Genomic DNA, 27,087 nt, shown 5'->3' with positions numbered 1-27,087 from the left:
GCGAATCGGTGTTTCTCAAAACGTTCGAGTAGCGTCTATATTTACTTGCAGTACACGGCTTCCAATTACAGTTGAAACATTTCTCTGTTGCAGGTGACCGTTTCCAAGACAACAGTAGTGTTTCATTCAAAGGCAGTTGAGATAAATACGTTATTTCTCTTCCATATCGCCGGCCGCGGTGGTCTAGTGGTTCTAGGCGCGCAGTCCGGAACCGCGGGACTGCTACGGTCGCAGGTTCGAATCCTGCCTCGGGCATGGATGTGGTGATGTCCTTAGGTTAGTTAGGTTGAAGTAGTTCTAAGTTCTAGGGGACTGATGACCACAGAAGTTAAGTCCCATAGTGCTCAGAGCCATTTGAACCATCTTCCATATCTCGACGACACTTTCCTTTCGGCTGTGATGCTATCGAATTCTGGAGAAGGAGCGCTACGGGAGATTCCTGAAATGTCTCGTCTTACAGCCTCAGCTTCTGCCCTGCGGAGACGAATAAACGCGAGAAATACTACGATTAAATTAATGAGAGCTTCTCAGTAAACCACAATGTGCCGAAGGTTCCCGGAATAAGACCTCAACAAGCAAGCCGAAACGTCCGATCGCATTATCTGCAAGAATGACGTAATACCAGAAGCTACGGACATTTTGTACGCAGCCTGTTTATATGTTGGCAGCGCTATAGGCAGTGTTAATATCGCTGACAGCGCTCTGCGCCCTCGGCAAGAGAGTCTGTCGCTGGACGGACTAGCACATAGCGAATTGATAAAGAAGTGCATGAACACGTTATTTCTTAGTGGAGACTCAGTGTTGGTAGGACACGCAGTGTAAGGTGAGATGAAATTTCTTATAAGGGAAGATGAAAGGAAAGGTATGATAATGGATGTATGGTCAATAATGTTTGGGTAGTGGAGTTATTGACAACTATATAATTTTGGAACTGGATGGTAAAATTTTCTAAATATATTGTTTGTTCTTCAGCCAAATTTTTCTTTTGCTAACCATATGCCACCTACTAGCTTTGAGTCTATAGTAGTTAGAATCTTTTCATTTAGCTGGCTGTAGTTGCTGTTTGCTGTAATTGCTGTAGTTCGTGTTATGAAGATTTTCTGTGAGGTAGGTGACTTATATAAAAAGAATGAGGTTTTCACTATCGGGATTCGTGACTGAAATGAGTTTAGGCAATTAACAGAGTTGGAGGTAGCTTCATATTTCTTTAATTTCATATTTTTTGGGTTTGTATTGTTGTTAGGATTTCTTTCGATTCAGGGCCATTCTTTTGTGTTAATTATTGGAAGTCATGTTGTCAATGTATAGCAGTCAGATGCGTTGGGCTTGTATATTGTGGGTAATAAATGAATACGTTAAGTTTGAGTTGTCTTTGTAAGGGAAAATTCTGTTGGTCAGTGCTTCGTAAAAAAATAATTAAAGACTTTGTTTCAATTTAATATCGTCAAGAAGAGTAAAACAATAGGTTTGATTATTACTAGAAATTCTACAAAAAAGCTGGAAACATCTATTCCATTCGAAAGCCGAACGAAGCACGTTTAGAATTAAGCATTTCCCATAAATCACCGGGAAAAGCGCTGCATGAGTGGTCTAAGTTGGCCGACACAGTGCAATTCAGAACTGTTATGCTACTTTTAATTGATTTATCCTGGCACACAGGAGACTAACTTCTATAACACTGGTTGCCATTAGTTTTTACAGTATACTCGTATTAACGGCCAAAGATGTGAAATGTTGCGACACTGCACACTAGCTATGTCAACGGAATGATAAGAAAACCAATGAACAGGAGAATTTCCAGCAATGTGTGGTATTGTCTATGTATCAATTGTTGTTTTTGATATTGACCGTTGAAGGACTCCGTGACTGGCCATAAACCGCGACCAGTCACTGTCTCGATAGTGACTCTTATACTGAAAACCAGAGAAGCAATCAAATGGTTCAAATGGCTCTAAGCACTATGGGACTTAACAAAATGGCTCTGAGCACTATGGGACTTAACATCTGAGGTCATCAGTCCCCTAGACATAGAACTACTTAAACCTAATTTACCCAAGGACATCACACACATCCATGTCCGAGGCAGGATTCGAACCTGCGACCGTAGCAGCAGCGTGGTTCCGGACCGAAGCGCCTAGAACCACTCGGCCACCGAGGCCGACTAGAGAAGCAATCCCTAAGTGTGACTAACCAACAGACAAAAGTACATCAGTATACAAGCTATAGAAATTCTTGCGCGTATTTGCAGGAGTGGTTTGACGACTGGCGTGGTTTGCTAAACGGTGAAAGTGTGAGAATTTTCAGTGCTTCACGGTAGGTAATTGTTTCTGCAATCAGGATGCAGTATAAAGATCTGAATATTGGCGACGCACTCTCTCTAAATCACTTTCAGTTAAATCAAAAAACCTACCAACGACATCGCTGTTTTCGGCAAATTCGTTACGTTACCAAAGAGTATATACAGCTGAAACACATGATTCAAAATATAGCTGTTTTCGCTAAATTCGCTACGTTCTCAAAGAGTGCATACAATTGCAACTTTGATTTTGTAACGTGCCGCGTTAGAGTCCATCTAGGGCTTCTCCGAAAGTCTACTTGTCACTGACATGGAACCCGTTGAGTGCAAGTTCGCAAAAGACCAATTATATTTACGCCCCACATATTGTCTACCACATAGCCACAACATTGGCTGCTAATAGCAACTGGGACGGGACTGGAGATACCAAATGGTGAGCACAGCAGGCCGGCCGCGGTGGTCTAGCGGTTCTAGGAGCTCAGTCCGGAACCGCGCGACCGCTACGGTCGCAGGTTCGAATCCTGCCTCGGGCATGGATGTGTGTGATGTCCTTAGGTTAGTTAGGTTTAAGTAGTTCTAAGTTCTAGGGGACTTATGACCACAGCTGTTGAGTCCCATAGTGCTCAGAGCCATTTGAACCATTTTTTTGAGCACAGCAGGAGGCTACGAAGCATAGCTGAACCGCTTAATCGACGAGTAACTCTCAACAGTGCGACAGTGCGAGTGGTGTTGATGCATAGCAGGGCAACGACAACGATAAACAGAGGAAATATTGCATTACATCTATAACAACAGCTGCCGAAGTTGACATTTCGTTAGAAAGAAACCCAAGGAATTTCGCACAATGAGAAAGAAGTGGCAGATGAAATATTAGCGTTAGTGCAAGATTAGTCAGTGGCATGTGTGGTCTACACGCTCGACTGTGCGGACAATGTATATGAGGAGTACAATGATGCTAATTACTGAAAATGATACTGAAACAGGTGTCGAGCCATATAGTTCATCATCCTTGTCGGGCAGGGAGCCACCAAACACGCCTCCAGTGAAACATAGTAAAGGACAATCGTTGTCCATGGAGCGGGTACTAAACATAATCACGTACATGGCAGATCGTCCACAGCAAGGGAAACGAGGGAAGCTGTGGATAGATGAAAACTTCAAATAGTGCTACAGAATTGTAAGACGGAAGATAACTAAATTGCAAACAAATCGTCAACTTGACGACGCACAGGTAACTGCGGAATCGGTCCAAAAAATTTTAGATGAGATAAGTAAGTTTATCCCATCGTTCAGTAAGAATATTGTTTTCAACTCCAACCAACCGGTATTTGAAGAGGAAATGGATATGAAAGGAATCCTGGAATTCAGACGCATCAAGAGAGTGGTATCAACATCAACCAACATTAATGCCTTAACGCATTCGGCCGGCCCGGGTGGCCGTGCGATTCTAGCCGCTACAGTCTGGAACCGCTTGACCACTACGGTCGCAGGTTCTAATCCTGCCTCGGGCATGGATTTCTGTGATGTCCTTAGGTTAGTTAGGTTTAAGTAGTTCTAAATTCTAGGTGACTAATGACCTCAGAAGTTAAGTCCCATAGCGCTCAGAGCCATTTGCACCTTAACACATTCGTGTACAATTATGCCGACTGTTAATCCGTATGGTAAATTGGCTGGAAAGTGATTTCTTGTGCTGGGAGAAGTTGAAGGTGCTCTGCCCCTACGACTGCTTCTCCTGTGCGTGACCTTGCAAGGACAATAGGGAGTATCTAGGTCCAGCAACCATGAGAGGGAAAATGGGCGTAAGAGAACTACAACTATGGTATGAACACTGTTTTTGGTCTGTAGCTGGTCAAAATAACTCGTTCTTGTTCGATTCCTGGTTTGCGTATTTAAATCATACTCCTCTAGAGCAAACTATCCCTCCTGAAAAGTGTGTGACATTGCAGTTCATACCACGTGGAACCACTGGTTAAATTCAGCCTCTGGAAGTTTTTTTGCGTATCTATAAAACATATTAGCGCACTGTCTACAGCTACACCTTAAAGGCTAACCAGTTCCGCGATGTACTCCACGGCAGACTGTTTTGTATTCGGTTGCATGCCATCACATTCCAGTGTTCATCACCTTGTTACACCATTATGATTCTGTTTGAATTCTTTAAGAACTGATAGCTGGCTGAATGTCTTGCACGGTTTGTAACACCCAAGAAATTCGCCTTCGATGTTGATGGTGCCAACCTTGTGATCAATGTGGCGCGCCATTTTTCACTCGGTGTTGATGGGGCAAGATAATGGTTTGTTTTGAACATTTCTTGAATGTCGACGATGTCCACTTCGTGAAGAATAGTACATACATCCCATGCAAGGTTGATCTCTGCGCTTAACGAACACCCATTTTCTGTCGAGCACCTGATGCAAGTCGCGATCATTAACAGCTAATTTTTTTCCTGTCATAATTAACGCAACGTTTTCAAACGAGCCTGCGAGCTCGCACTCAGGGGTTTCTTGTGGGTATGCAACAGACCTACGGAGAACGGTAGAGAGAAACTTACATTTCCATCTGGCTTCGTGTATTTGCTCTCAGTGCTTGGCGGTGGCTGTGTTATCTTGGGATCTGGTGTCCATTTTGTTGACAGCGAATTCGTTGTCGTTTGCTCTGTCGACATTGTAGTTGTCTTTCCCTCCGTCAGCAGTGTAGTTGCCTTCTGCTCTGTTGACATTGTGGCTGTCGTTCCCTCTGTCAGTCGTCTGGTTGCCACTTTCTCTGTCGATAATGTGGCTGTTGTTTGCTTCGTCGACAGAGGGACTGTTGTGTGATCTGTTGACTGCAGCGTTGTTGGTGGCACCTGCTCTTTTTCGCACGTACTGTTACTGGAACCTGGAAGTCAAGAAAGAAAATCGACTCAGTCTGGTGTGTGTTAGATATAGACACATTAGACGAAAAAATTAGACCAAATACAAGCAAATTATTCGAGGCTCATTCATTAGGAATTTTCAGCTACCAAAACATCTACATTAAAGTACTGCAGGACACCCTATGGTGCTAAGACAAGAGCATTTCCTCCGCTGCTATTATTTACCGCTTTGTGTTTTCAATTTCTAAACAATGTGCGACAAGAAGGAGAGTCGATAAGCCTTTGTGCATGTCCTATTTTCTTTGATGTTACGATGTTTAGCATTTCGTGTGATACATGTAGCTGGAAGTAATGTAACTCAGTTCTTGTAATTTTTGTAGTAAACCTATTTGTATGCCCAACGTATCTTATGTAATGTCCACTAAATGAATCAGACGAGCATTTCCATGACATTTTCGCGAATACTACACTAGCTCGTTACACTTCTGTTGCATTTATGGCAACATTTAAGCAATGTGATGTATCATACCTGACACTGTAGATGATGGCTGCATATGTCTTTTGGAACAGAAATGACCGAAGAAATTTTGTATTACAATGGACATGTAGATGACAAATGTCGATAATTGAAGGAGGTACCAGAGATATAATGAATATTCAGAATCGTGATTACGTAGGCTTTCCCGGCGTAATAAGTCATGAAAGTCTCTTCGGGTTTGCTGCCGGATCCTAAAATCAGCTTGACTCGATATTTCGGCGATACAACTGGTCGCCATCTCCAGGAAAATGCTGCTTCTGCTCATGAGTCCCGCTGTGAACTGACACCAGGTTGCAAATCGACGTCCTATATAGGCCAGCGTTCAGTACACGGCGCATGCGGATACCAATCTGCGTGTGTCGGCTTTCGGTGAACACTGTGTCCCAAAGTTCCATCTGGTTTTTTATAAACCATTACGTCTAAAAAGCCGAGACACACACAGATTGGTATCTGTACCCTAAGAGTTGTCATCCACCACACCAACGTAGCGGCGTTCTTAGGACTTTGGTACGGAGAGCATATGCCATTTCCGACGCAGACAGCTTAACCCAAGAACTTGAGCATTTGATGACTGTTTTTAAGGAAAATGGATACACCGAGAAGCAGATTCGTCGGGCTACGGAGTTTGGACCATCTCCGGAGGTGTACGAACAGGAACATAGATCTGTGGCCTTTCTTCCTTATGCTGGAGGCTTATCGTTTAAGATTGGACGAATTTTAAAGAATTTTAACATTAAGAGTGTGTTCCGTCCACCTTCTAAGATTAGGGCTCTGCTCGGCTCTGTGAAGGATGATTTGGGGCTTAGGAAACCCGGGGTGCATAAAATTCCGTGTCAATGTGGGAAAGCTTACGTTGGCCGTTCTATTCGCACAGTGCATGACAGGTGTGTGGAACATCGCCGTCATACGAGGCTACAACAGCCGGAAAAATCGGCGGTAGCAGAACACTGCCTAAATGAGGGACACAAAATGAAATTTGAGGGAACTGTTGTGGTTGCCAACATTTCCGGTTTTTGGAACAGTGTCTATAAAGAGGCCATTGAAATTAGGTTGGCTGATAATTTAATCAACAGAGACAATGGGTTTCCTCTTAGCAAAACGTGGAGTCCTGTATTATCTCGCACCAAAACTGAACGTTCTTCGGTGCGGCGTTGATTGCGATATATCGTTGCCAGCAGTGTTTCACTAAGGGCGGCGCCACCTCCCTGTTTTGGAAGGCAGAAACCGTGATCGGCGGCGCATGCGCCGTGTACTGAACGGTGGCCTATATAGGACGGCGATTTGCAGCCTGGCGTCAGTTCTCAGTGGGACTCATCAGCAGAAGCAGCATTTTCCTGAAGATGGCGACCAGTTGGATCGCCGAAATATCGAGTCAAGTTGATTTTAGGATCCGGCAGCAAACCCGAAGAGCCTTTCATGAATATTCAAAATCTCTTTAAGAACCGAAAAAATAATATCTTATTCACACATGAACAAAAATGAAACCAATGTATTAGCTACCTCGACATAACTTACCACAAGACACACCAACATCGAGAAACACCAGCATTCCGCTAAGTTATACAGAAGGCAACCTATTCAGGAGGCGAAATACAGGGAATAGGCAATATAATGTGAACAGTGGTAGTAATGGGATGGTTGTGTTTAACGGCCAACAATGCAGGTAGGCACGTATCGCGCTGGACTGTGCGTGTTCAGTACGGACTAGGCGTCAGCGCAGGTTGTGTAGGAGTAGTGAACACTTCGTATTTGCATTCACAGGTCGAGGTCGACGTGCAATGGAAGACTGCACGTAGTTCCAAAGAGGGCAGATAGTGGGGGCCAGATTGGCTGGAGCATCAGTAACCAAGACAGCCAACTTCTTGAATGTTTGAAGAGCAACTGTTTCAACCGTAATGACAGCCCACACAAAGCATGGAAAGACATCATCGTGTATCATAGTGAGCCCAAATCAAAACTAAATGACAGAGATCGTCGTACGATAACACGAACTTTGTGAAAACATCATGAAACTACGGTGGCTAAAGTGACTGCAGAGCTCAATAGACATATTCGAGACCTCGCATCGTCGACACTGTCCGCCGAGAACTCCATAAAGCAAATATTCATGGACGAGCTGCTATACCGAAACCATTAGTCACGGCAAACAACGCAAAAAAGTGTAAAACATGGTGTTAGAAACATAAATCCTATACGGCTGATCAATGGAAACACATCATATGGTCCGACGAGTCAACGTTTTCGTTAATTCCAACATAGGGCTGGTTTTACGTCTGGAGAACTCCAAAATAAGTCTACAGCCCTGAAAGCTGGTACCAACGGTTAAGCATGGAGGTGGAAGTGCGATGGTGTGGGCGGCCATATCATGGTATTCTACCGGTCCCATCATTACGTTCAAAGGCTGTGTTACAGCCAACGATTATGTGAAAATTTTAGGTGATCACTTGCACCTCGTAATTCAAATGTTGTTCCCCAACAATGATGCCATGTTTCAGGACGATAATACACCATTCACACAGCCAGGACAGTACAATCGTGGTATGGGCAGCATGCAACTGATATGCAGCGTCTTCTCCGGTCAGCGAAGTCCCCAGATTTGAACATTATCGAACCATAGGGCGGTATTGGAGCGCAGACTCCGGAGCAGATCTCCGCCTCCCTCGTCACTACGGGAGTTAGAAGAGGTTCTGATCGAAGTGTAACTTAACATTCCACTAGAGACTTCACAATCATTAAATGCCAGTATTCCAAGAAGAATTGTAGCTGTATTACGGGGAAATGGGGATCCAACCCCTTATTAATAAACCATTCCAGGTAAGTACAGGTGTTCACATTATGTTGCCTATCCCCTGTATGAAAGAATATTTCAACACAGTGAAATACATTGCACTAGCCAATACATTACTCGCGTTCATGGTTTAGATAATACTGGAAAGAAAATTAAAAACCAAACATTGGGCATATAAGAAAAAAATGCTTGTGTATTGATGTCATCCTGAATGATGGTAGTATCTAAAACAAAAGTTGCAAATCTGTTCAAAACGGATTTCATAAAAACAGATGGCTCTACATCTATGAAACCGCAACGGATCCAGCACGGAATATTAACTGTTGTCACGACCCATTTTCAGATGACAGATCTGTAAAATAACCTTCCCGAAGTGTGGTACTTTCTACAGAGGAGAAATAGGTCAGGATTTCTTTATCAAAGAATTGATAGCATACGAGTGCTTTAAAACACTCTTGAGCAATGAAAGACTTTGCACTTGAGCAGCCGCTGCTGAAGTTTCAGTGCAGCAGCAGTGCGGTAGCGAGTCGCATATTTAGCTTTCATATTTATTTTGTAGTTTGATTCTTAATTTCATTCCGAGGGTTTGTGCGCTTGCATATTTAATTACATAAAATCTTTGCGTATTCTCGTATTTGAGAGGAGTAATATTGCTTATTGATAGCCGTAGAGTATAAATTCGCGGAGTCGTTAGATATTAGCAGTAGGATGGATAGGGTGTGTGCGTGCTGTGGTGCTGTGTGCGGGCGCAGGAGGAACTGGCCGCGGTTCGCGAGCAGCTGAGCGTGCTGTTGGCCACGGTCAGCCGCCTTCAGGCTGCTGCCTCGAGGTGCAGCGACGGCGGAGGGTCTGGCGCGTCGCTTGAGACACACCAGGTGTCGCTTGCTGCGTCCGCTGACTCAGCCGCCGAGGCACCTTCTAGTGTACCCGGCGCGTTGGGGCCGCCCTCACCTCAGGGTGAGTGGCGGACTGCGTCGCTCGAGGCGGAGGGTCAATGTGGAGGCTGTCCGGCTGGCCTCGCCCGTTCGTCCTGTCAGTGGGCAGGTGGCCGCTTCTTCAGCAGGGCCCGAGCAGGCACACGGGGGCAAAGGCTTGCTGGTTATTGGGAGCTCCAACGTTAGGCGGGTGATGGAGCCCCTTAGGGAAATAGCGTACAAGGCTGGAAACGAATCCAACGTGCCAACGCCGTCTGCAAGTAGTTGCTCACGTTGGCACCAATGATACCTGTCGCTTGGGTTCTGAGGCGATCCTCAGTTAGTACAGGCGGCTGGCGGATTTGGTGAAGACCGCTGGCCACGCACGCGGGGTGCAAGCAGAACTCTCTATCTGCAGCATCGCTCCCAGAGTGGATCGGGGTCCTTTGGTTTGGAGCCGAGTGTAGGGTCTCAAGCAGATGCTTTATCGACTCTGTAACGGTCTTGGCTGCAGATTTCTAGACTTGCGCTATTGGGTGGGGAATTGTAGGACGCCCCTAGATAGGTCAGGTGTGTACTACACAAAGGAAGCGGCTACTCGTGTAGCAGGTACTTGTGGCGTGCACATGGGGGTTTTTTAGGCTCGGCTGTAGTGCGAGGTGTCCTGATGAACACTCACCAGTCGACGTGCAGGCAGGGAAATCAGGACGCGCTCAGTGTAGAGACACTTCAGCTATCAAAATATTAGCAGTAAATTTTCAGAGTGTTCGGAATAAAGTTCTTGAATTTACTGCCCTCCAGGAAGCGTGTGGCGCGCAAATTATTCTCGGGACTGAGGCCTGGCTGAACCCTGAATAGGAAGTTCTGAAATATTTAGTGAGGGTTGGAACGTGTATCGGAAAGACAGATTAGACACCGTAGGAGGTGGTGTCTTCATTGCAGTTGACAAAAATATTGTGTCTACTGAGGTCGAAGTAGAGTGTGATTGTGAAGTTATCTGGACACAGTTAACAGGGCTAGGGGAAATAAAGTTAATTGTGGGGTGTTATTACGGGCCACCAGGTTCCACCGTGACAGTTCTAGAATCATTCAAAAGGAGTCTACATTCTGTATCGCAGAAGTACCCGGATCATGCTATTAGTCGGAGGCGACTTCAACCTACGTAGTATAGACTGGGACGTCTATGGATTGATTACAGGTGGTACAGACAAGCCGTAGTGTGAATTACTTTTGAACACATTATCCTAAAACTGTCTTGAGCAGCTAAATCGACAGCCAACGCGTAATGGAATTTTTTTAGATCTGGTAGCCACGAACAGACCAGACGTCATCGACGGTGTCAGTGTTGAGACAGGAATTAGTGATCATGATGTTGTCATTGCGACTATGGTTACGAAAGTTAAAAAGTCGGTCAAGAAGGCTAGGAGAGTACTCTTACTAGAAGGAGCAGATAAGCAGTTGCTAGCATCCCACTTAGTAAATGAATCGACTTCATTTACTTCCGGTACGATGCACGTGGAAGAATTATGGGCAAATTTTAAACATATTGTAAATCACGCATTGGACAAGTATGTGCCGAAGAACTGGGTTACTGACGGAAAAGACCCACCGTGGTTTAACAGCGCAATTCGGAAAATGCTCAGAAATCAAAGGCAGTTGCACTCGCGGTACAAGAAAGATCGGGAGAATGAGGACAGGCAAAAGTTAATAGAGATTCGTGCTGCTGTAAAAAGAGCGATGCGCGAAGCATTCAACCACTACCACCGTCATACCTTAGCAAAAGATCTTGCTGAAAACCCAAGGAAATTCTGGTCTTACGTAAAATCGGTAAGCGAGTCGAAGGCTTCCATCCACTCACTCACTGATCAGTCTGGCCTAGCAACGGAAGACAGCAAAACGAAAGCTGAAATTTTGGATTTAGCATTTGAGAAATCTTTCACGTAGGAGGAGCGTACAAACATACCGCCCTTTGAGTCTCGTACAGATTCCCGTATGGATGACATAGTGATAGACATCCCCGGGGTTGTGAAGCAGCTGAATGGGTTGAAAATAAATAAATCGCCAGGTCCTGATGGGATTTCAATTCGGTTTTAGAGAGAGTACTCTACTGCATTGACTCCTTACTTAGCTTGCATTTAACGCGAATCTCTTTCCCAACGTAAAGTCCCGAGCGACTGGAAAAAAGCGCAGGTGACGCCTGTATATAAGAAGGGTAGAAGGACGGATCCTCAAAATTACAGACCAATATCCTTAACATCTGTTTGTTGCAGGATTCTCGAACATATTCTCAGGTTGGTTTGTTTGGGGAAAGAGACCAAACAGCGAGGTTATCGGTCTCATCGGATTAGGGAAGGAAGTCGGCCGTGCCCTTTGAAAGGAACCATCCCAGCATTTGCCTGGAGCGATTTAGTGAAATCACGGAAAACCTAAATCAGGATGGGCGGACGCGGGATTGAACCGTCGTCCTCCCGAATACGAGTGCAGTGTGCTACCACTGCGCCGCCTCGCTCGATAACATATTCTCAGTTCGAATATAATGAATTTCCTTGAGACAGAGAAGGTGCTGTCCATGCATCAGAACGGATTTAGAAAGCATCGCTCCTGCGAAACGCAACTCGCCCTTTTTTCACATGATATCTTGCGAACCATGGATGAAGGGTATCAGGCAGATACCATATTCCTTGACTTCCGGAAAGCGTTTGACTCGGTGCCCCACTTCAGACTCCTAAGTAAGGTACGAGCATATGGGATTGGTTCCCAAGTATGTGAGTGGCTCGATGACTTCTTAAGTAATAGACTACAGTACGTTGTCCTCGATGGTGAGTGTTCATCGGAGGTGAGGGTATCATCTGGTGTGCCCCAGGGAAGTGTGGTAGGTCCGCTGTTGTTTTCTATCTATATAAATGATCTTTTGGATATGGTGGATAGCAATGTGCGGATGTTTGCTGATCATGCTGTAGTGTACGGGAAGGTGTCGTCGTTGAGTGACTGTAGGAGGATACAAAATGACTTGGACAGGATTTGTGATTGGTGTAAAGAATGACAGCTGACTCTAAATATAGATAAATGTAAACTAATGCAGCTGAATAGCAAAAAGAATCCTGTAATGTTTGAATACTCCATTAGTAGTGTAGCGCTTGACACAGTCACGTCGATTAAATATTTGGGCGTAACATAGCAGAGCGATATGAAGTGGGACAAGCATGTAATGGCAGTTGTGGGGAAGGCGGATAGTCGTCTTCGGTTCATTGGTAGAATTTTGGGAAGATGTGGTTCATCTGTAAAGGAGACCGCTTATAAAACACTAATACGACCTATTCTTGAATACTGCTTGAGTGTTTGGGATCCCTATCAGGTCGGAGTGAGGGAAGACATAAAAGGAATTCAGAGGCAGAACGCAAGATTTGTTACTGGTAGGTCTGATCATCACGCGAGTGTTACGGAAATGCTTCAGGTACTCGGGCGGGAGTCTCTAGAGGAAAGGAGGCGTTCTTTTTGTGAATCGCTACTGAGGAAATTTAGAGAACCAGCATTTGAGGCTGACTGCAGTACAATTTTACTGCCGGCAACTTACATTCCGCGGAAAGACCACAAAGATAAGATAAGAGAGATTGGGGCTCGTACAGAGGCATATAGGCAGTCATTTTTCCCTCGTTCTGTTTGGGAGTGGAACAGGGAGAGAAGGTGCTAGTTGTGGTACGAGGTACCCTCCGCCACGCACCGTATGGTGGCTTGCGGAGTATGTATGTAGATGTAGATGTAGATGTACTCATCTCCGCATAGAGTTTTGCAAAGTTGCTGAAATTCAATGCATTAGGCACCTAGTACAAATATTCAAAACTTTCTTCAAGTTCGTCAGAAGTTTGTTAAGGTTTAAAATAACTGCCAATTCTGACGGCCAAAGTATTGGACCACTTGTTTACGCGCGTGGCCCCCGTCTCCCCCTCCAAGGACAAATGTACGTTGTCAACATATAATGCTTTGATAAAGACATACTTTTATTTAGTGGATGTAGAAATACCACACTCGGGGAACAATGGGCAGGAAGCGTCGCTGCTTGAAATACTGGAGATCAAGAAGCACTACCAGAACCATCCTGAACAGCTAATGAATTAAGAAGCAGATTTGAGAAACTCTCTGTTTATTGATGTTTCCCAACCTCACTGATTACCCATTTCAAACAATGGAAAATCCAGGATGGAATGTAACGATGTTGTGAGAAGGAAAGTGGAGATGCTGAGTCGGAGAAAGGCACAACAAAAAGACTCTAACAATTAAAGCTTTCGGCCATTAATGCCTTTGTCAACAATACACACACACACACACACACACACACACACACACATACACACACACACACACAAACGCAACTCACGCACACGACTGCAGTCTCAGGCAACTGAAACCACACTGCCTTAATGACGGAAAGCTTTAATTGTGAGAGTCTTGTTGTTGTGCCTATCTGCCACTCAGCATCTCCGCTACATGGTGAGTAGCAACTTTCCTTCTCATAATATTGTATGATTACCCAATTCAGTTTTATTAAATCAGTTTTCCATCTAGTCCTTTATTTATTTTTAGTGTTATACAGGATGAAGAAAAATTCGCGCACTCGGACTTGGCAGCGCGATTCCTCACATACTGGCATACGAAAATATCTCTCTCAAAATTTCGTCCTGCGCGTGTTTTAGGCAGTAAATGGTCATTAAAAATCGGTAATCTGACAATGTAAGCACGACTACGGTAACTATCTTTGTTATCATGTAACACTTGTGCTGTACAGTTGGTGCAGAGGATAGCATGTAGGATACCGAGAGTTCGATCCTGTGTTGAGACATATTTGTTTTTATTTGCTAAAAGTGGTCTGCATGGTACGGTATCTGGCGTCTTAATCGTCATACAGCGATTACACCGGATCTTTTACAACATATTTGCAGTCAGGTATTACGAGCACAGAAATGGAAATACAATCGTTTTCATTCGTCAGCTTTTATGGAAACGTTTGCATGTGGTGGACTAGAATTGACTCGCAGCTTTGCATAAGACGTGCAAAAGGCTTCTTTGAAAGCTGAGCAATGAAAACGACTGTATTTCCATTTCAGTGTTTGTTATGTAGAAGGCTCTCTGTAATTGCTGTATGACGATTAAGACGCCAGATATCGTAACACGAAGACTACTTTTAGCAAACAAAAACAAATATGCCTCGACCCAGAATGAAACCCTCAGCCTCCTGCATACCAGTCCAAAACACTGTCCACTGCACAAAGTGCACAGCACAGCTTTAGCTGCTGACAGAGGTAGTTGCCATACAGGTGATTACGGTATTGCCAGATTGCCAATCTTTAACGTCCATTTACTTTTGCAAGAGTCATTTTTGTATTGTCTGGATGTGAGGAATCGCTCTGCGAAGTCGGAGTGCGCGAGTTTTTCTTCACCCTGTATAATTCTGAATGCCAGATTAGGCATACTTACTGATAGAAAAAATTTCTTTGCCGAATGTAAATTCTGTGGTATTCGCCATTGTACAGTCTGACATGACATGAAACTTCCTGGCTACCTGCTCAACCAACTGAGCTACCCAAGCACGACTCACGCCCCGTCCTCACAGCTTTACTTCTGTCAGTACCTCGTCTCCTACCTCTCAAACTTTACAGAAGCTCTCCTGGGGACCTTGCAGAACTAGCACTCCTGAAAGAAAGGATATTGCGGAGACATGGCTTAGCCACAGCCTGGGGGATGTTTCCAGAATGAGATTTTCACTCTGCAGCGGAGTGTGCGCTGATATGAAACTTCCGGGCAGATTAAAACTATGTGCCAGACCGAGACTCGAACTCGGGACCTTTGCCTTTCGCAGGCAAGTGCTAATATGAAATCTCATTCTGGAAACATCCCCCAGGCTGTGGCTAAGCCATGTCTCCGCAATATCCTTTCTTTCAGGAGTGCTAGTTCTGCAAGGTTCGCAGGAGAGCTTCTGTAAAGTTTGGAAGGTAGGAGACGAGGTACTGGCAGAAGTAAAGCTGTGAGGAGGAGCCGTGAGTCGTGCTTGGGTAGCTCAGAGCACTTTGCCCGCGAAAGGCAAAGGTCCCGATTTCGAGCTCGGTCCGGCACACAGTTTTGATCTGCACACACTCCGCTGCAGAGTGAAAATCTCATTCCAGACATATCTTTGTCAGTTATGCTAGAAATTTTTCTGACAACGCGAAATCTTTGGGAAAGTAGATATGGTGAAATAAGTGGCAAAAAAAAAGATCTATATCCCATGTAATGATGTTCGTGTTCCGACCGAATAATAACGTTTCGTCAACTACCCTCAGGGAAATCAACAAAAATAGAATGCGTTCGTTATGATACCATAATCTTCCAAGTTCCACATGGCGTTTTGAGCCATGTGCGTGGCACTGTTGACCGAGCCTGCGCGGCCTGCCCGACACCGCAGTCACGACTGCCCCGGACGAGCCTCGACTCACGCTGCCCGGTCAACAGGTGGAGCCGCACCGGGGGGGGGAGGGGGGGGGGGGAGGGGGGGCTGAGCAGTGCGGTGCCCCGCCAGAACTCAAGTCCGCTCGGGTGGCCGCGTGGCGCGAAATGAAATATCTATGGCCCGTTTGCAAGCTGTTTTTCACTACGCACAGTATTCACCGACAGTTCTTCACCTCCGGTGTTACATTAAAATAATTCAGGGCTGTAGCATCAACAACACGATCGTTACTTCCGTTGCTTCCAATTGTTAAATCCACTAATTGTCACGTACATGCGAAAAAAACTCTGTCCTTTATATGCAGTGAAAGTAGTTGATTTTATCGATAGTCATCTTGGTAATTAGCTAATTTTTGCAACACTAACGTAAGTATTTAAAAGTTTTTATTGACTCACACGGAAGTAAGATGGTTATATCACGACAGAACTGTTCTCATATTGCATGAATCAGTGGAGAACAACCTCACGAATGGCCTTGACGATCTATCCAGGTATTACAATACAAACCAGCTTAAACCAAACCCTTCAAAGACCCAAATGTGTGCTTTTCATTTGAGAAACAAGGAGGCCACTCGCAAAATGAAAATAGTATAGTTGGCAGTTGATGGTTGAAGTGCTGACACATTCTCTGTGCACCCAGTACATTTACATTTACATTTACATTTACATTTATACTCCGCAAGCCACCCAACGGTGTGTGGCGGAGGGCACTTTACATGCCACTGTCATTACCTCCCTTTCCTGTTCCAGTCGCGTATGGTTCGCGGGAAGAACGACTGTCTGAAAGCCTCTGTGCGCGCTCTAATCTCTCTAATTTTACATTCGTGATCTCCTCGGGAGGTATAAGTAGGGGGAAGCAATACATTCGATACCTCATGCAGAAACGCACCCTCTCGAAACCTGGCGAGCAAGCTACACCGCGATGCAGAGCGCCTCTCTTGCAGAGTCTGCCACTTGAGTTTGTTAAACATCTCCGTAACGCTATCACGGTTACCAAATAACCCTGTGACGAAACGCGCCGCTCTTCTTTGGATCTTCTCTATCTCCTCCGTCAACCCGATCTGGTGCGGATCCCACACTGATGAGCAATACTCAAGTATAGGTCGAACGAGTGTTTTGTAAGCCACCTCCTTTGTTGATGGACTACATTTTCTAAGGACTCTCCCAATGAATCTCAACCTGGTACCCGCCTTACCAACAATTAATTTTATATGATCAATCCACTTCAAATCGTTCCGCACGCATACTCCCAGATATTTTACAGAAGTAACTGCTACCAGTGTTTGTTCCGCTATCATATAATCATACAATAAAGGATCCTTCTTTACATGTATTCTCAATACATTACATTTGTCTATGTTAAGGGTCAGTTGCCACTCCCTGCACCAAGTGCCTATCCGCTGCAGATCTTCCTGCATTTCGCTACAATTTTCTAATGCTGCAACTTCTCTGTATACTACAGCGTCATCCGCGAAAAGCCGCATGGAACTTCCGACACTATCTACTAGGTCATTTATATATATTGTGAAAAGCAATGGTCCCATAACACTCCCCTGTGGCACGCCAGAGGTTAATTTAACGTCTGTAGACGTCTCTCCGTTGATAACAACATGCTGTGTTCTGTTTGCTAAAAACTCTTCAATCCAGCCACACAGCTGGTCTGGCTCTTACTTTGTTTATCAGGCGACAGTGCGGAACTGTATCGAACGCCTTCCGGAAGTCAAGAAAAATAGCATCTACCTGGGAGCCTGTATCTAATATTTTCTGGGTCTCATGAACAAATAGAGCGAGTTGGGTCTCACACGATCGCTGTTTCCGGAATCCATGTTGATTCCTACATAGTAGATTCTGAGTTTCCAAAAACGACATGATACTCGAGCAAAAAACATGTTCTAAAATTCTACAACAGATCGACGTCAGAGATATAGGTCTATAGTTTTGCGCATCTGCTCGACGACCCTTCTTGAAGACTGGGACTACCTGTGCTCTTTTCCAATCATTTGGAACCTTCCGTTCCTCTAGAGACTTGCGGTACACGGCTGTTAGAAGGGGGGGGGGGGGCAAGTTCTTTCGCGTACTCTGTGTAGAATCGAATTGGTATCCCGTCAGGTCCAGTGGACTTTCCTCTGTTGAGTGATTCCAGTTGCTTTTCTATTCCTTGGACACTTATTTCGATGTCAGCCATTTTTTCGTTTGTGCGCGGATTTAAAGAAAATTTATGTGAAATGTATTCCAAATTTTCTCTCAGCTGTTCTGCCACTAATGCTGCTGAGTCGGGGGGTCGGTAAAAGGAGCCAATTATTAACCTAGCTCGTTTGTTGAGTGTAACCTCCACCCATAATAATTCACAGGAACTATCCACTTCTACTTCACTACAGGATAAACTACTACTAACAGCAACGAACACTCCACCACCGGTTGCATGCAATCTATCCTTTCTAAACACCGTCTGTACGTTTGTAAAAATTTCGGCAGAATTTATCTCTGGCTTCAGCCAGCTTTCTGTACCTATAACGATTTCAGCTTCGGTGCTTTCTATCAGAGCTTGAAGTTCCGGTACTTTACTAACGCAGCTTCGACAGTTTACAATTACAATACCGATTGCTGCTTGGTCCCCGCATGTCCTGACTTTGCCCCGCACCCGTTGAGGCTGTTGCCCTTTCTGTACTTGCCCGAGGCCATATAACCTAAAAAACCGCCCAGCCCACGCCACACAACTCCTGCTACCCGTGCAGCCGCTTGTTGCGTGTAGTGGACTCCTGACCTATCCAGCGGAACCCGAAACCCCACCACCCTATGGCGCAAGTCGGGGAATCTGCAGCCCACATTGTCGCAGAACCGTCTCAGCCTCTGATTCAGACCCTCCACTCGGCTCTGTACCAAAGGTCCGCAGTCAGTCCTGTCGACGATGCTGCAGATGGTGAGCTCTGCTTTCATCCCGCTAGCGAGACTGGCAGTCTTCACCAAATCAGATAGCCGCTGGAAGCCAGAGAGGATTTCCTCTGATCCATAGCGACACACATCATTGGTGCCGACATGAGCGACCACCTGCAGATGGGTGCACCCTGTACCCTTCATGGCATCCGGAAGGACCCTTTCCACATCTGGAATGACTCCCCCCGGTATGCACACGGAGTGCACTTTGGTTTTCTTCCCCTCCCTTGCTGCCATATCCCTAAGGGGCCCCATTACGCGCCTGACGTTGGAGCTCCCAACTACCAGTAAGCCCACCCTCTGCGACCGCCCGGATCTTGCAGACTGAGGGGCAACCTCTGGAACAGGACAAGCAGCCATGTCAGGCCGAAGATCAGTATCAGCCTGAGACAGAGCCTGAAACCGGTTCGTCAGACAAACTGGAGAGGCCTTCCGCTCAGCCCTCCGGAATGTCTTTCGCCCCCTGCCACACCTTGAGACGACCTCCCACTCTACCACAGGTGAGGGATCAGCCTCAATGCGGGCAGTATCCCGGGCAACCACAGTCGTAGTCCGATCGGGGGATGCGTGGGACGAGCTGGCTGTCCCCGACAAACCCCCATCCAGACCCCCACAGTGATGACCATTGGCAACAGCCTCAAGCTGTGTGACCGAAGCCAACACTGCCTGAAGCTGGGAGCGAAGGGATGCCAACTCAGCCTGCATCCGAACACAGCAGTTGCAGTCCCTATCCATGCTAAAAACTGTTGTGCAAAGAACGTCTGAACTAATCTACAGAGAGCGCAAACAAATCGACACAAAATTTAAACGGTTATCAAAATACAAGATTGTCTAGTAAACGCAGTAATGCTGCCACTTGTGCACTGCTGACACACTGCTCGGCGGCGGAAGGAGACTACGCGATTTTACACTATTCAGGTACTAAAACGCGATGCTACAACTCTCAAACACTATAATACGCCCGAAATTTATGAATTAAACAATGCAAGTACCAAAAACACGCAAAGAAATTAAGAATTAAACTATGTAACAAATGAGTGAGCTAGGAGTATACGACTTGCTGCTGCAGCTGCTTATCCAACGGCGGCAGGGAGCACACTGACTGACCAACCGACACTGGCCGTTCAAAACAAAAACAGAAGACAGACGACTACGCGAATTTACACTATTCAGGTACTAAAACGCGATGCTGCAACTCTCAAATACTATAATACGCCCGAAATTTATGAATTAACCAATGCAAGTACCAAAAACACGCAAAGAAATTAAGAATTAAACTATGTAACAAATGAGTGAGCTAGGAGTATACGACTTGCTGCTGCAGCTGCTTATCCAACGGCGGCAGTTTCACAGTAATGCTGGCAACTGATGTGATATATATAGGGGTCATATCAACAACAGCCTGAAGATGACGCAGTGAAGCGTTGAAACTGGTTACAACAGAATAAAATAAAATCATAAGAATGGCTGTAGGTGTTTTTCTTTTATCACAATAATAAACGTCCTGCCAAAAGGATGGACATACTAAAAGATGGTCGGAGATCGAACTGGAACACTACGTGACTCCAAAATACCTGGGAGTGACACTTGACCGATCTCTCACTTTCAAAAAGTACTGCATGAAATGCAAGTCGAAAGTTTCCACCAGGAACAATCTCCTACGGAAACTGACCGGATCACAGTGGGGTAGTCAACCTGAAATAATCCGAACATTTGCAATGGCACTATGCTATTCTGCGGCAGAGTATGCCTGTCCTGTTTGGTATAATTCAACTCATGCCAAACAGGTGGATGTAGCTCTCAACGGAACCTGCAGAATTATAACAGGTTGCTTGAAATCCACTCCAGTCGAATGGCTTTACCATCTCGCTGGAATAGCACCAACACCTGCTCGAAGAGAGATAGCTGCGAACAAGCAAAGAAAGGCAGTGGAACAGGAAATTACCCATCCTCTGTACGGACATGAACCGCATCCGCAACGACTGAAGTCAAGGAAGAGTTTCCTCAGGACATCAAAGGAACTTAGAACCACTGCTGAAAAAGACAGGTTACAACTATGGAGGGCTACGACCTGCCTTCCCCCTGGTTGGAAAAGAATTGTTGAAGCCTTACCTCCAGGCCATGATGGGGAATGGACAACTTTGAAGTCCCTGAATAGACTGAGGTCCAGTGTTGGAAGATCAAAAATTAACTTGGTAAGATGGGGATACACTGATCCAAATGATATTCGATGTGACTGTGGAGAAGAACAAACAGTTAGGCTCATGCTTCGGTGTCGATTGTGCTTACTATCCTGTACAGAACATGATCTTCAACAAGTAATAGAAAATGCATTGGAAGTGGCCAAGGTTTGGACAAAAGTAATTTAAACTGTGTAAAGTGTATGCTTCTGACACGAGAATAACAATAACAATAATGACGTTCATCTTTTCCTTGGCAGGTGAGGCTTCGGACTGTGGCTTGCTTGACAGACAATTTGTTAAAAGTCAACAGCGTAAATTTGTTACTTCAGGGGACAAACATAAACCTGTGTAATGTGCAAGGCCACGTCGAATCACTCACCAAAAACCTTTTCACTTTGGGAAATCTGTCTAAATTCCAATCAAATTGTGTGCTTCGATGCCCTTCACGATTTCATAGTAGATATTCATCTTAATTCGGACGAAAATAAGAATAAATTAAACCGTCTCCCCACAAGGTGGATTGGAAGGCTTCAACAACAAAGACTGGTGGAATCCCGTCCGGGTAATACGTACCACCGAGCAGGCGAGTCCTCCAATACTGTGAGCCTGACGGGCTAGAAGGGTACACTAGCGGGGGATAAGCCCTCAGAAATATCGCGCATGCGCACTAGGGCAAGGAGGGCTGGTGGATATGTTAAGGAACATTTGAAGGGACTCGGAAAATTTTCGAATACTATTTCCCTGTTCTATGTAGTAATAACAACGGGATTCGTAATCGCCAGGAGAAAGACGATAATTTTCGAATTGACACGAAGTGTAAATTGCAACGAGCAGCTACCCGAAACATCCAGCGATTAAGTTACAGAAAATGAATCTTTTTCACCGGTAAAAGCCGGCCGCTGTGGCCGAGCGGTTCTAGGCGCTTCAGTCCGGAACCGCGCTGCTGCTACGATCGCAGGTTAGAATCCTGCCTCGGGCATGGATGTGAGTGATGTCTTTAGGTTAGTTAGTTTTTAGTCGTTCTAACTCTAGGGGACTGATGACCTCAGATGTAAAGTCCCATAGTGCTTAGAGCCATATGAACCATTTCACCGATAAAATTCTGGTTAAGCTTAAAGGCGGAGTTTCCAATGATATCAAATAAAGCGGCAACAAGTTTAATACCTGTCTCGTCCACATATCTGTGTGAAAAGGCTTTACCTTCTTACATGAATATAGAAAATAAACGCAGAAACAAGTTTCACAGCGAGAGTAATTTCTCTTTACTTTCCGTGGTTCCTGATTTCAAAGTTATATCACACGCAAAGCAGGCGGATGCTCCTCAATGATTTCCGAAGAAGGACCGAGCGGGGTGGCGTGGCGGTTACCACACTGGACTCACATTCGGGATGACGACGGTTCAAACCCGCGTCCGACCATCCTGATTTTCTGTGATTTCCCTAAATCGCTCCAGGCAAATATCGGAATGGTTCCTTTGAAATTCCACATCTGATTTCCTTTTCCGTTCCTCCCTAATCCGAGCTTGTGCTCCGCCTCTAAAAAGTCGTTGTCGACGGGACGTTAAAACACTAACGTCCTTCTCTCATCCTCGTACTCCAAGGAAGGGACTGTGCTGTGTGAAGTCTGTGGCTGCTTTGCATTGTTGGAATATTTGCTATTGTAGTGTTGGGCAGTTGGATGTGAACAGCATGCAGCGTTGCGCAGTTGGAGGTGAGCCTCCAGCAGTGGTGGATGTGGGGAGAGAGATGGCAGAATTTTGAGAGCGGACGATCTGGACGTGTGTCCATCAGAAACAGTAAATTTGTAATATTGGATGTCATGAAGTGATACATATATGATGACGTTTGTACATTATTAAGGTAAATACATTGTTTGTTCTGTATCAAAATCTTTCATTTGCTAACTATGCCTATCAGTAGTTAGTGCCTTCAGTAGTTAGTCTTTTATTTAGCTGGCAGTGTTGGCGCTCGCTGTATTGCAGTAGTTCGGGTAACGAAGATTTTTGTGAGGTAAGTGATTCGTGAAAGGTATAGATTACTGTTAGTCAGGGCCATTCTTTTGTAGGGATTTTTGAAAGTCAGATTGCATTGCGCTAAAAATATTGTGTGTCAGTTTAGTGTTGATCAGAATAAGTGAAGAAAGTAATGTCTGAGTACGTTCAGTTTTGCTCGGCTGTTTGAAAATCAAATAACGTAAGAGGTTTATCAGCACAGTAATTCATTAATTTTTCAAAGGGGATGTTTCAAGATATAAGCCATTTGTTATTCTTTTTTTTTTTAATTTGGTTTCATACAGTACAGCGTACAATCAAAATCTTCTCAGTTTTCAAGCCACACCTATTCGAATAATATTCTCGAAGTTTAGATGACTATCTCCGCCACCGTCGTCAGGAGTGAAAACCACTGACTGCAGGGGATAGCACGGTTTCCCACTCATACTGGCACAATTGCAGCATCTGTCTCCAATCAGAGGGGACAGAAACGACGCGAGCGCGGAATGTGAGCTGGTAAGCTCACGGCAGCTCCAGCCCGCCGGGGGACCGAGTGATGTCCAGCAGCGCGAGGGACCGACGCCACATTCGAAACTGCGGCTGCCACCTGCCTACAAGCGTCAAGCATCCTTCTTTGCTTCCTTTCGATACCCGAAGCCAGCTACCGCGCCCTACTAAATCTGTACTCCAGGTCTCTGTTAAATTGAAGTTGATGGATGAGCCATCACTCTCATCTTATCAAGCTGTAATGTGTGTTCGTTTTCCAGGCAATGCACAGCTATGGTCGACTTGTCAAGCTCTCTTTTTTTAATATATCGCTTTTTCTCGTTACGACGCTCCGTAACTGTGCGATTCGTTTCAAGTGTATAGATGCTGCAGCGTTTGCAAGAGATTTGCTGCTTGTTGCCCCACAGTCTGGCAGAAAAGCAGCCGGCTTGGTCTCTCCTGCCGATTCAAATGGCGCCCTTCTTCGGTGGCACCTGAAACGTTTTCAGTGTCTCTCTTGTTTTAATCATTCTCTCTGAACACTTGTCTCAAACGCTGCAGTTCAGACTGCAGGTGGACGTCGCCAGAAATAATTTTTGCTTTGTATACTAACGTATTCAAGACCGCTTTCTTGTGCATAGGATGTTCAAAACTATTGGCGTTCAAGTACAGAACAGTGTGCATTGATTTCTTGTACACTGAATGCCCAAGCCGGACTCCAGTCTACTGCTCAACTAAGACATAGTAGATAGCTTGTCACCCTTTTCCATCTCGATGGGACAATTAAGGTTGGGCCATATTAGGAAGGTGTCATCAACGTACCTTAGGAACCAAGATGGGCGCAACGCAGAAGAGTTCAGAGCCTTCTCCTCAAAGTGGCCCATGAAGAAATTTGTGACTGCCGGAGACAGTGGTGATACCATCGCTATGCCATCCGTCATTTCATAATATTATTCCCGATACATGATGCACGTTTCGTTAGAAAATGAAGGAAAAACTTGATAATTCCAGGTAGAAACTGATGATCCACAAGATCCAGCATGTCTTGTACTGACACCCTAGTAAAAAGTGACACATAGTCCAGACTCACCACTACGTTGTTTCGGCCTACTTCCATTTTCTTGAGTGTTTCAACATATGTCTGCGAGTTCACAATATGTTGTTCACAATATTCCGGCTTGAAAAATCTGGAAGATTTTATTCACACGTGACGTTCCAAACGACTCCTAGGGCACTTAAAAATACGTCCAAATACGCACATAGTTATCCACTAACATCAGGCAGTGATGCTGATGCATAGCACATACTGCATACTGAACGAAAAGACGCGCCGAAATTCGTATCAAAGACTATTTCTGAAGTGCTCTGATGGATAAGCACTGTAAGCGCCATAAAATCCATAAATCGAAGGCTGCCACTCAAGATGCTCGTCCACAGTGCTCTGGATGACGTTTCTGAATGTAGATTCGTGACAGTGACAGCACTGCACGGCATTCTCGGTGTTGTATATTTTCACTCTTCATGGGTGGTCGTCAACACACATTGTATGGCAGTCCAGTACCACTCGACGCATTTGAACGTTGAACACTGCAGTTGTTTGTATTGAATTCTGGCGTAAGTGACTCCATTCATAGTCGGTTAGTAATACTTCCATGTCATCAAATAGCGGATTTTCAAAAATTGCCACTACGTTGATCTCGTGATCTCGTGACAAGCCTACTATGGCTCATTTACTGTCTCTTCCATTCAGCTTGTACGTTGTAGAGTATAACACCACATTGATAGGTGCACAATGCAATGCAAACAATTCAGCGAGTAATACCGACGTGCGGTGGTAGTGGAAACTCAAAATCTGGAAATGATTCTGGATGCTGATTCGATTTCTGTCCCAATGTATCAGGTGCACTGTGTAACGACGGTGGCTTACTGGTTGGTGTAGACGCTATACGTGGTGGTTAATTAAGGACTATCAGCCAATGCTTTAGGAAACTTGACTGGAAACAGTTCTGCGAGTTGCTTCAATGTAACAGAGAGTAGTTTTGCTGAGGGAGAAGTAAACTGTGAATACGTATGCACTTACACACAATGATAATAATAATAAACATTGGGTAGGGTCAATACTTTCAAATGACTGTTTTTTTATTATTATTATTCAGCTTGAGTTGAGGGTTGCCATCTTGGATTTTAAACTTAGTGGCCATCTTGGACGTTTACAAATGTTCATCTTGGATTTTATACTTAGCACAAGTGACCAACTTCCTTTACGACGTCAGACAGAAACGCTATAGGGTCAGAACGAGTTAAGAACTTATGAGTAGGAAAATTAAGACCTCCATAAGCAGGTTAAAACCTTACCAGCCACGATAAGTAACTGCAATGAAGCTCAGGAGAAGTCAAGATTGTTTAAGGCCCTCTCCCCCCTCCCTACCCCATCGCCTTCTCGATCCGCCAGGAGCAGATTTAATAACATCGTTTTTCCGAGAAAAAAAAGACGGACGATGTCACTGTGGTCTTTAGAGATGTTCTTCAGTTTCAACATTTCGTTGACAAGGAACAACAACTTCATTTAAATTACTTAAAGCGTTTAGTAATGGTTCAAATGTTTCTGAGCACTATGGGACTGAACACCTATTGTCATCAGTCCCCTAGAACTCAGAACTACTTAAACCTAACTAACTTAAGGACAGCACACAACACCCAGTCATCACGAGGCAGAGAAAATCCCTGACCCCGCCGGGAATCGAACCCGGGAAACCGGGCGTTGGAAGCGAGAACGCTACCGCACGACCACGAGCTGCGGACGTTTAGTAATGGTTCTGTCAACAACTGCAGTGCTTATTAGGCGATTAATTTCTAAACTTACAGGTTCATTTTTAAACTTGGCTTACTGACCCTGCACTGATAGTGCCTGATCTTAATAATGAACATAGAGTCGCAACACATGCTCTATAAATGATTGGAGGATGAATGCCACAATTCACACGTGCCTATTACCAAGTCAAAATCAGCAGGCATGTGTGGGTTGAAGCATTCATCCTTCAAACATTTATACAACATGGTTGTTACTCAGTGTTTATTACTAAGATCAGGTACTGTCAGTGCAGACTCAGTGGACCAGGCTTGAAAATAAACCTGTAATGTTCGAAACTAGTCGCCTAATTAATAGTTAACCCATTCATTCAGCCGGATGAAGTAGCCGAGAGGTTCTAAGCGCTTTAGTCTGGAACTGCTGCGCGACCGCTACGGTCGCAGTTTCGAATCCTGCCTCGGGCATGGATGTATGTGATGTCCTTAGGTTAGTTAGGTTTACGTAGTTCTAAGTTCTAGGGGGCTGATGACCTCAGATGTTAAGTCCCATAGTGCTCAGAGCCATTTGAACCATTCATTCACATTTCTAGAGAAATTGATGCATTAGTCAAACGAAGTAAGGATCACTGATGTTTGATATTGGACTCGTTCACTGGGGCTCGATAGTAAAATGCAAAGCGAAGTAGGTAGAGCTACACAAGGAACCATTTTGTTCCTAAGATCTTGACTGTTATTAAGTGGGAAGGATTTGTGAATCGTACAAATTTTGATACCAATTTTTAATACGGTTTTTGGAAACAGAATACTATATTATAGACA

General features: G+C 44.9%; 1 protein-coding gene across 1 annotated transcript in view; it reads right to left on the bottom strand.

The window, feature by feature from the left end:
* Positions 1-27,087, bottom strand: part of LOC126151236 (uncharacterized) — a 349,750-nt gene that overhangs the window by 230,442 nt on the left and 92,221 nt on the right. Inside the window, exon 5 of the mRNA XM_049915929.1 lies at positions 4,848-5,173. Coding sequence (XP_049771886.1) covers positions 4,848-5,173 — 326 coding nt within the window. The remainder of the gene's footprint in view (positions 1-4,847; positions 5,174-27,087) is intronic.

The sequence above is a fragment of the Schistocerca cancellata genome, chromosome 2 (assembly GCF_023864275.1).
Source record: "Schistocerca cancellata isolate TAMUIC-IGC-003103 chromosome 2, iqSchCanc2.1, whole genome shotgun sequence".
In the NCBI taxonomy this organism is placed as follows: domain Eukaryota; kingdom Metazoa; phylum Arthropoda; class Insecta; order Orthoptera; family Acrididae; genus Schistocerca; species Schistocerca cancellata.
Note: the sequence above shows the minus strand (reverse complement) of the source record. Positions and strands in the feature narration are given on the sequence as shown.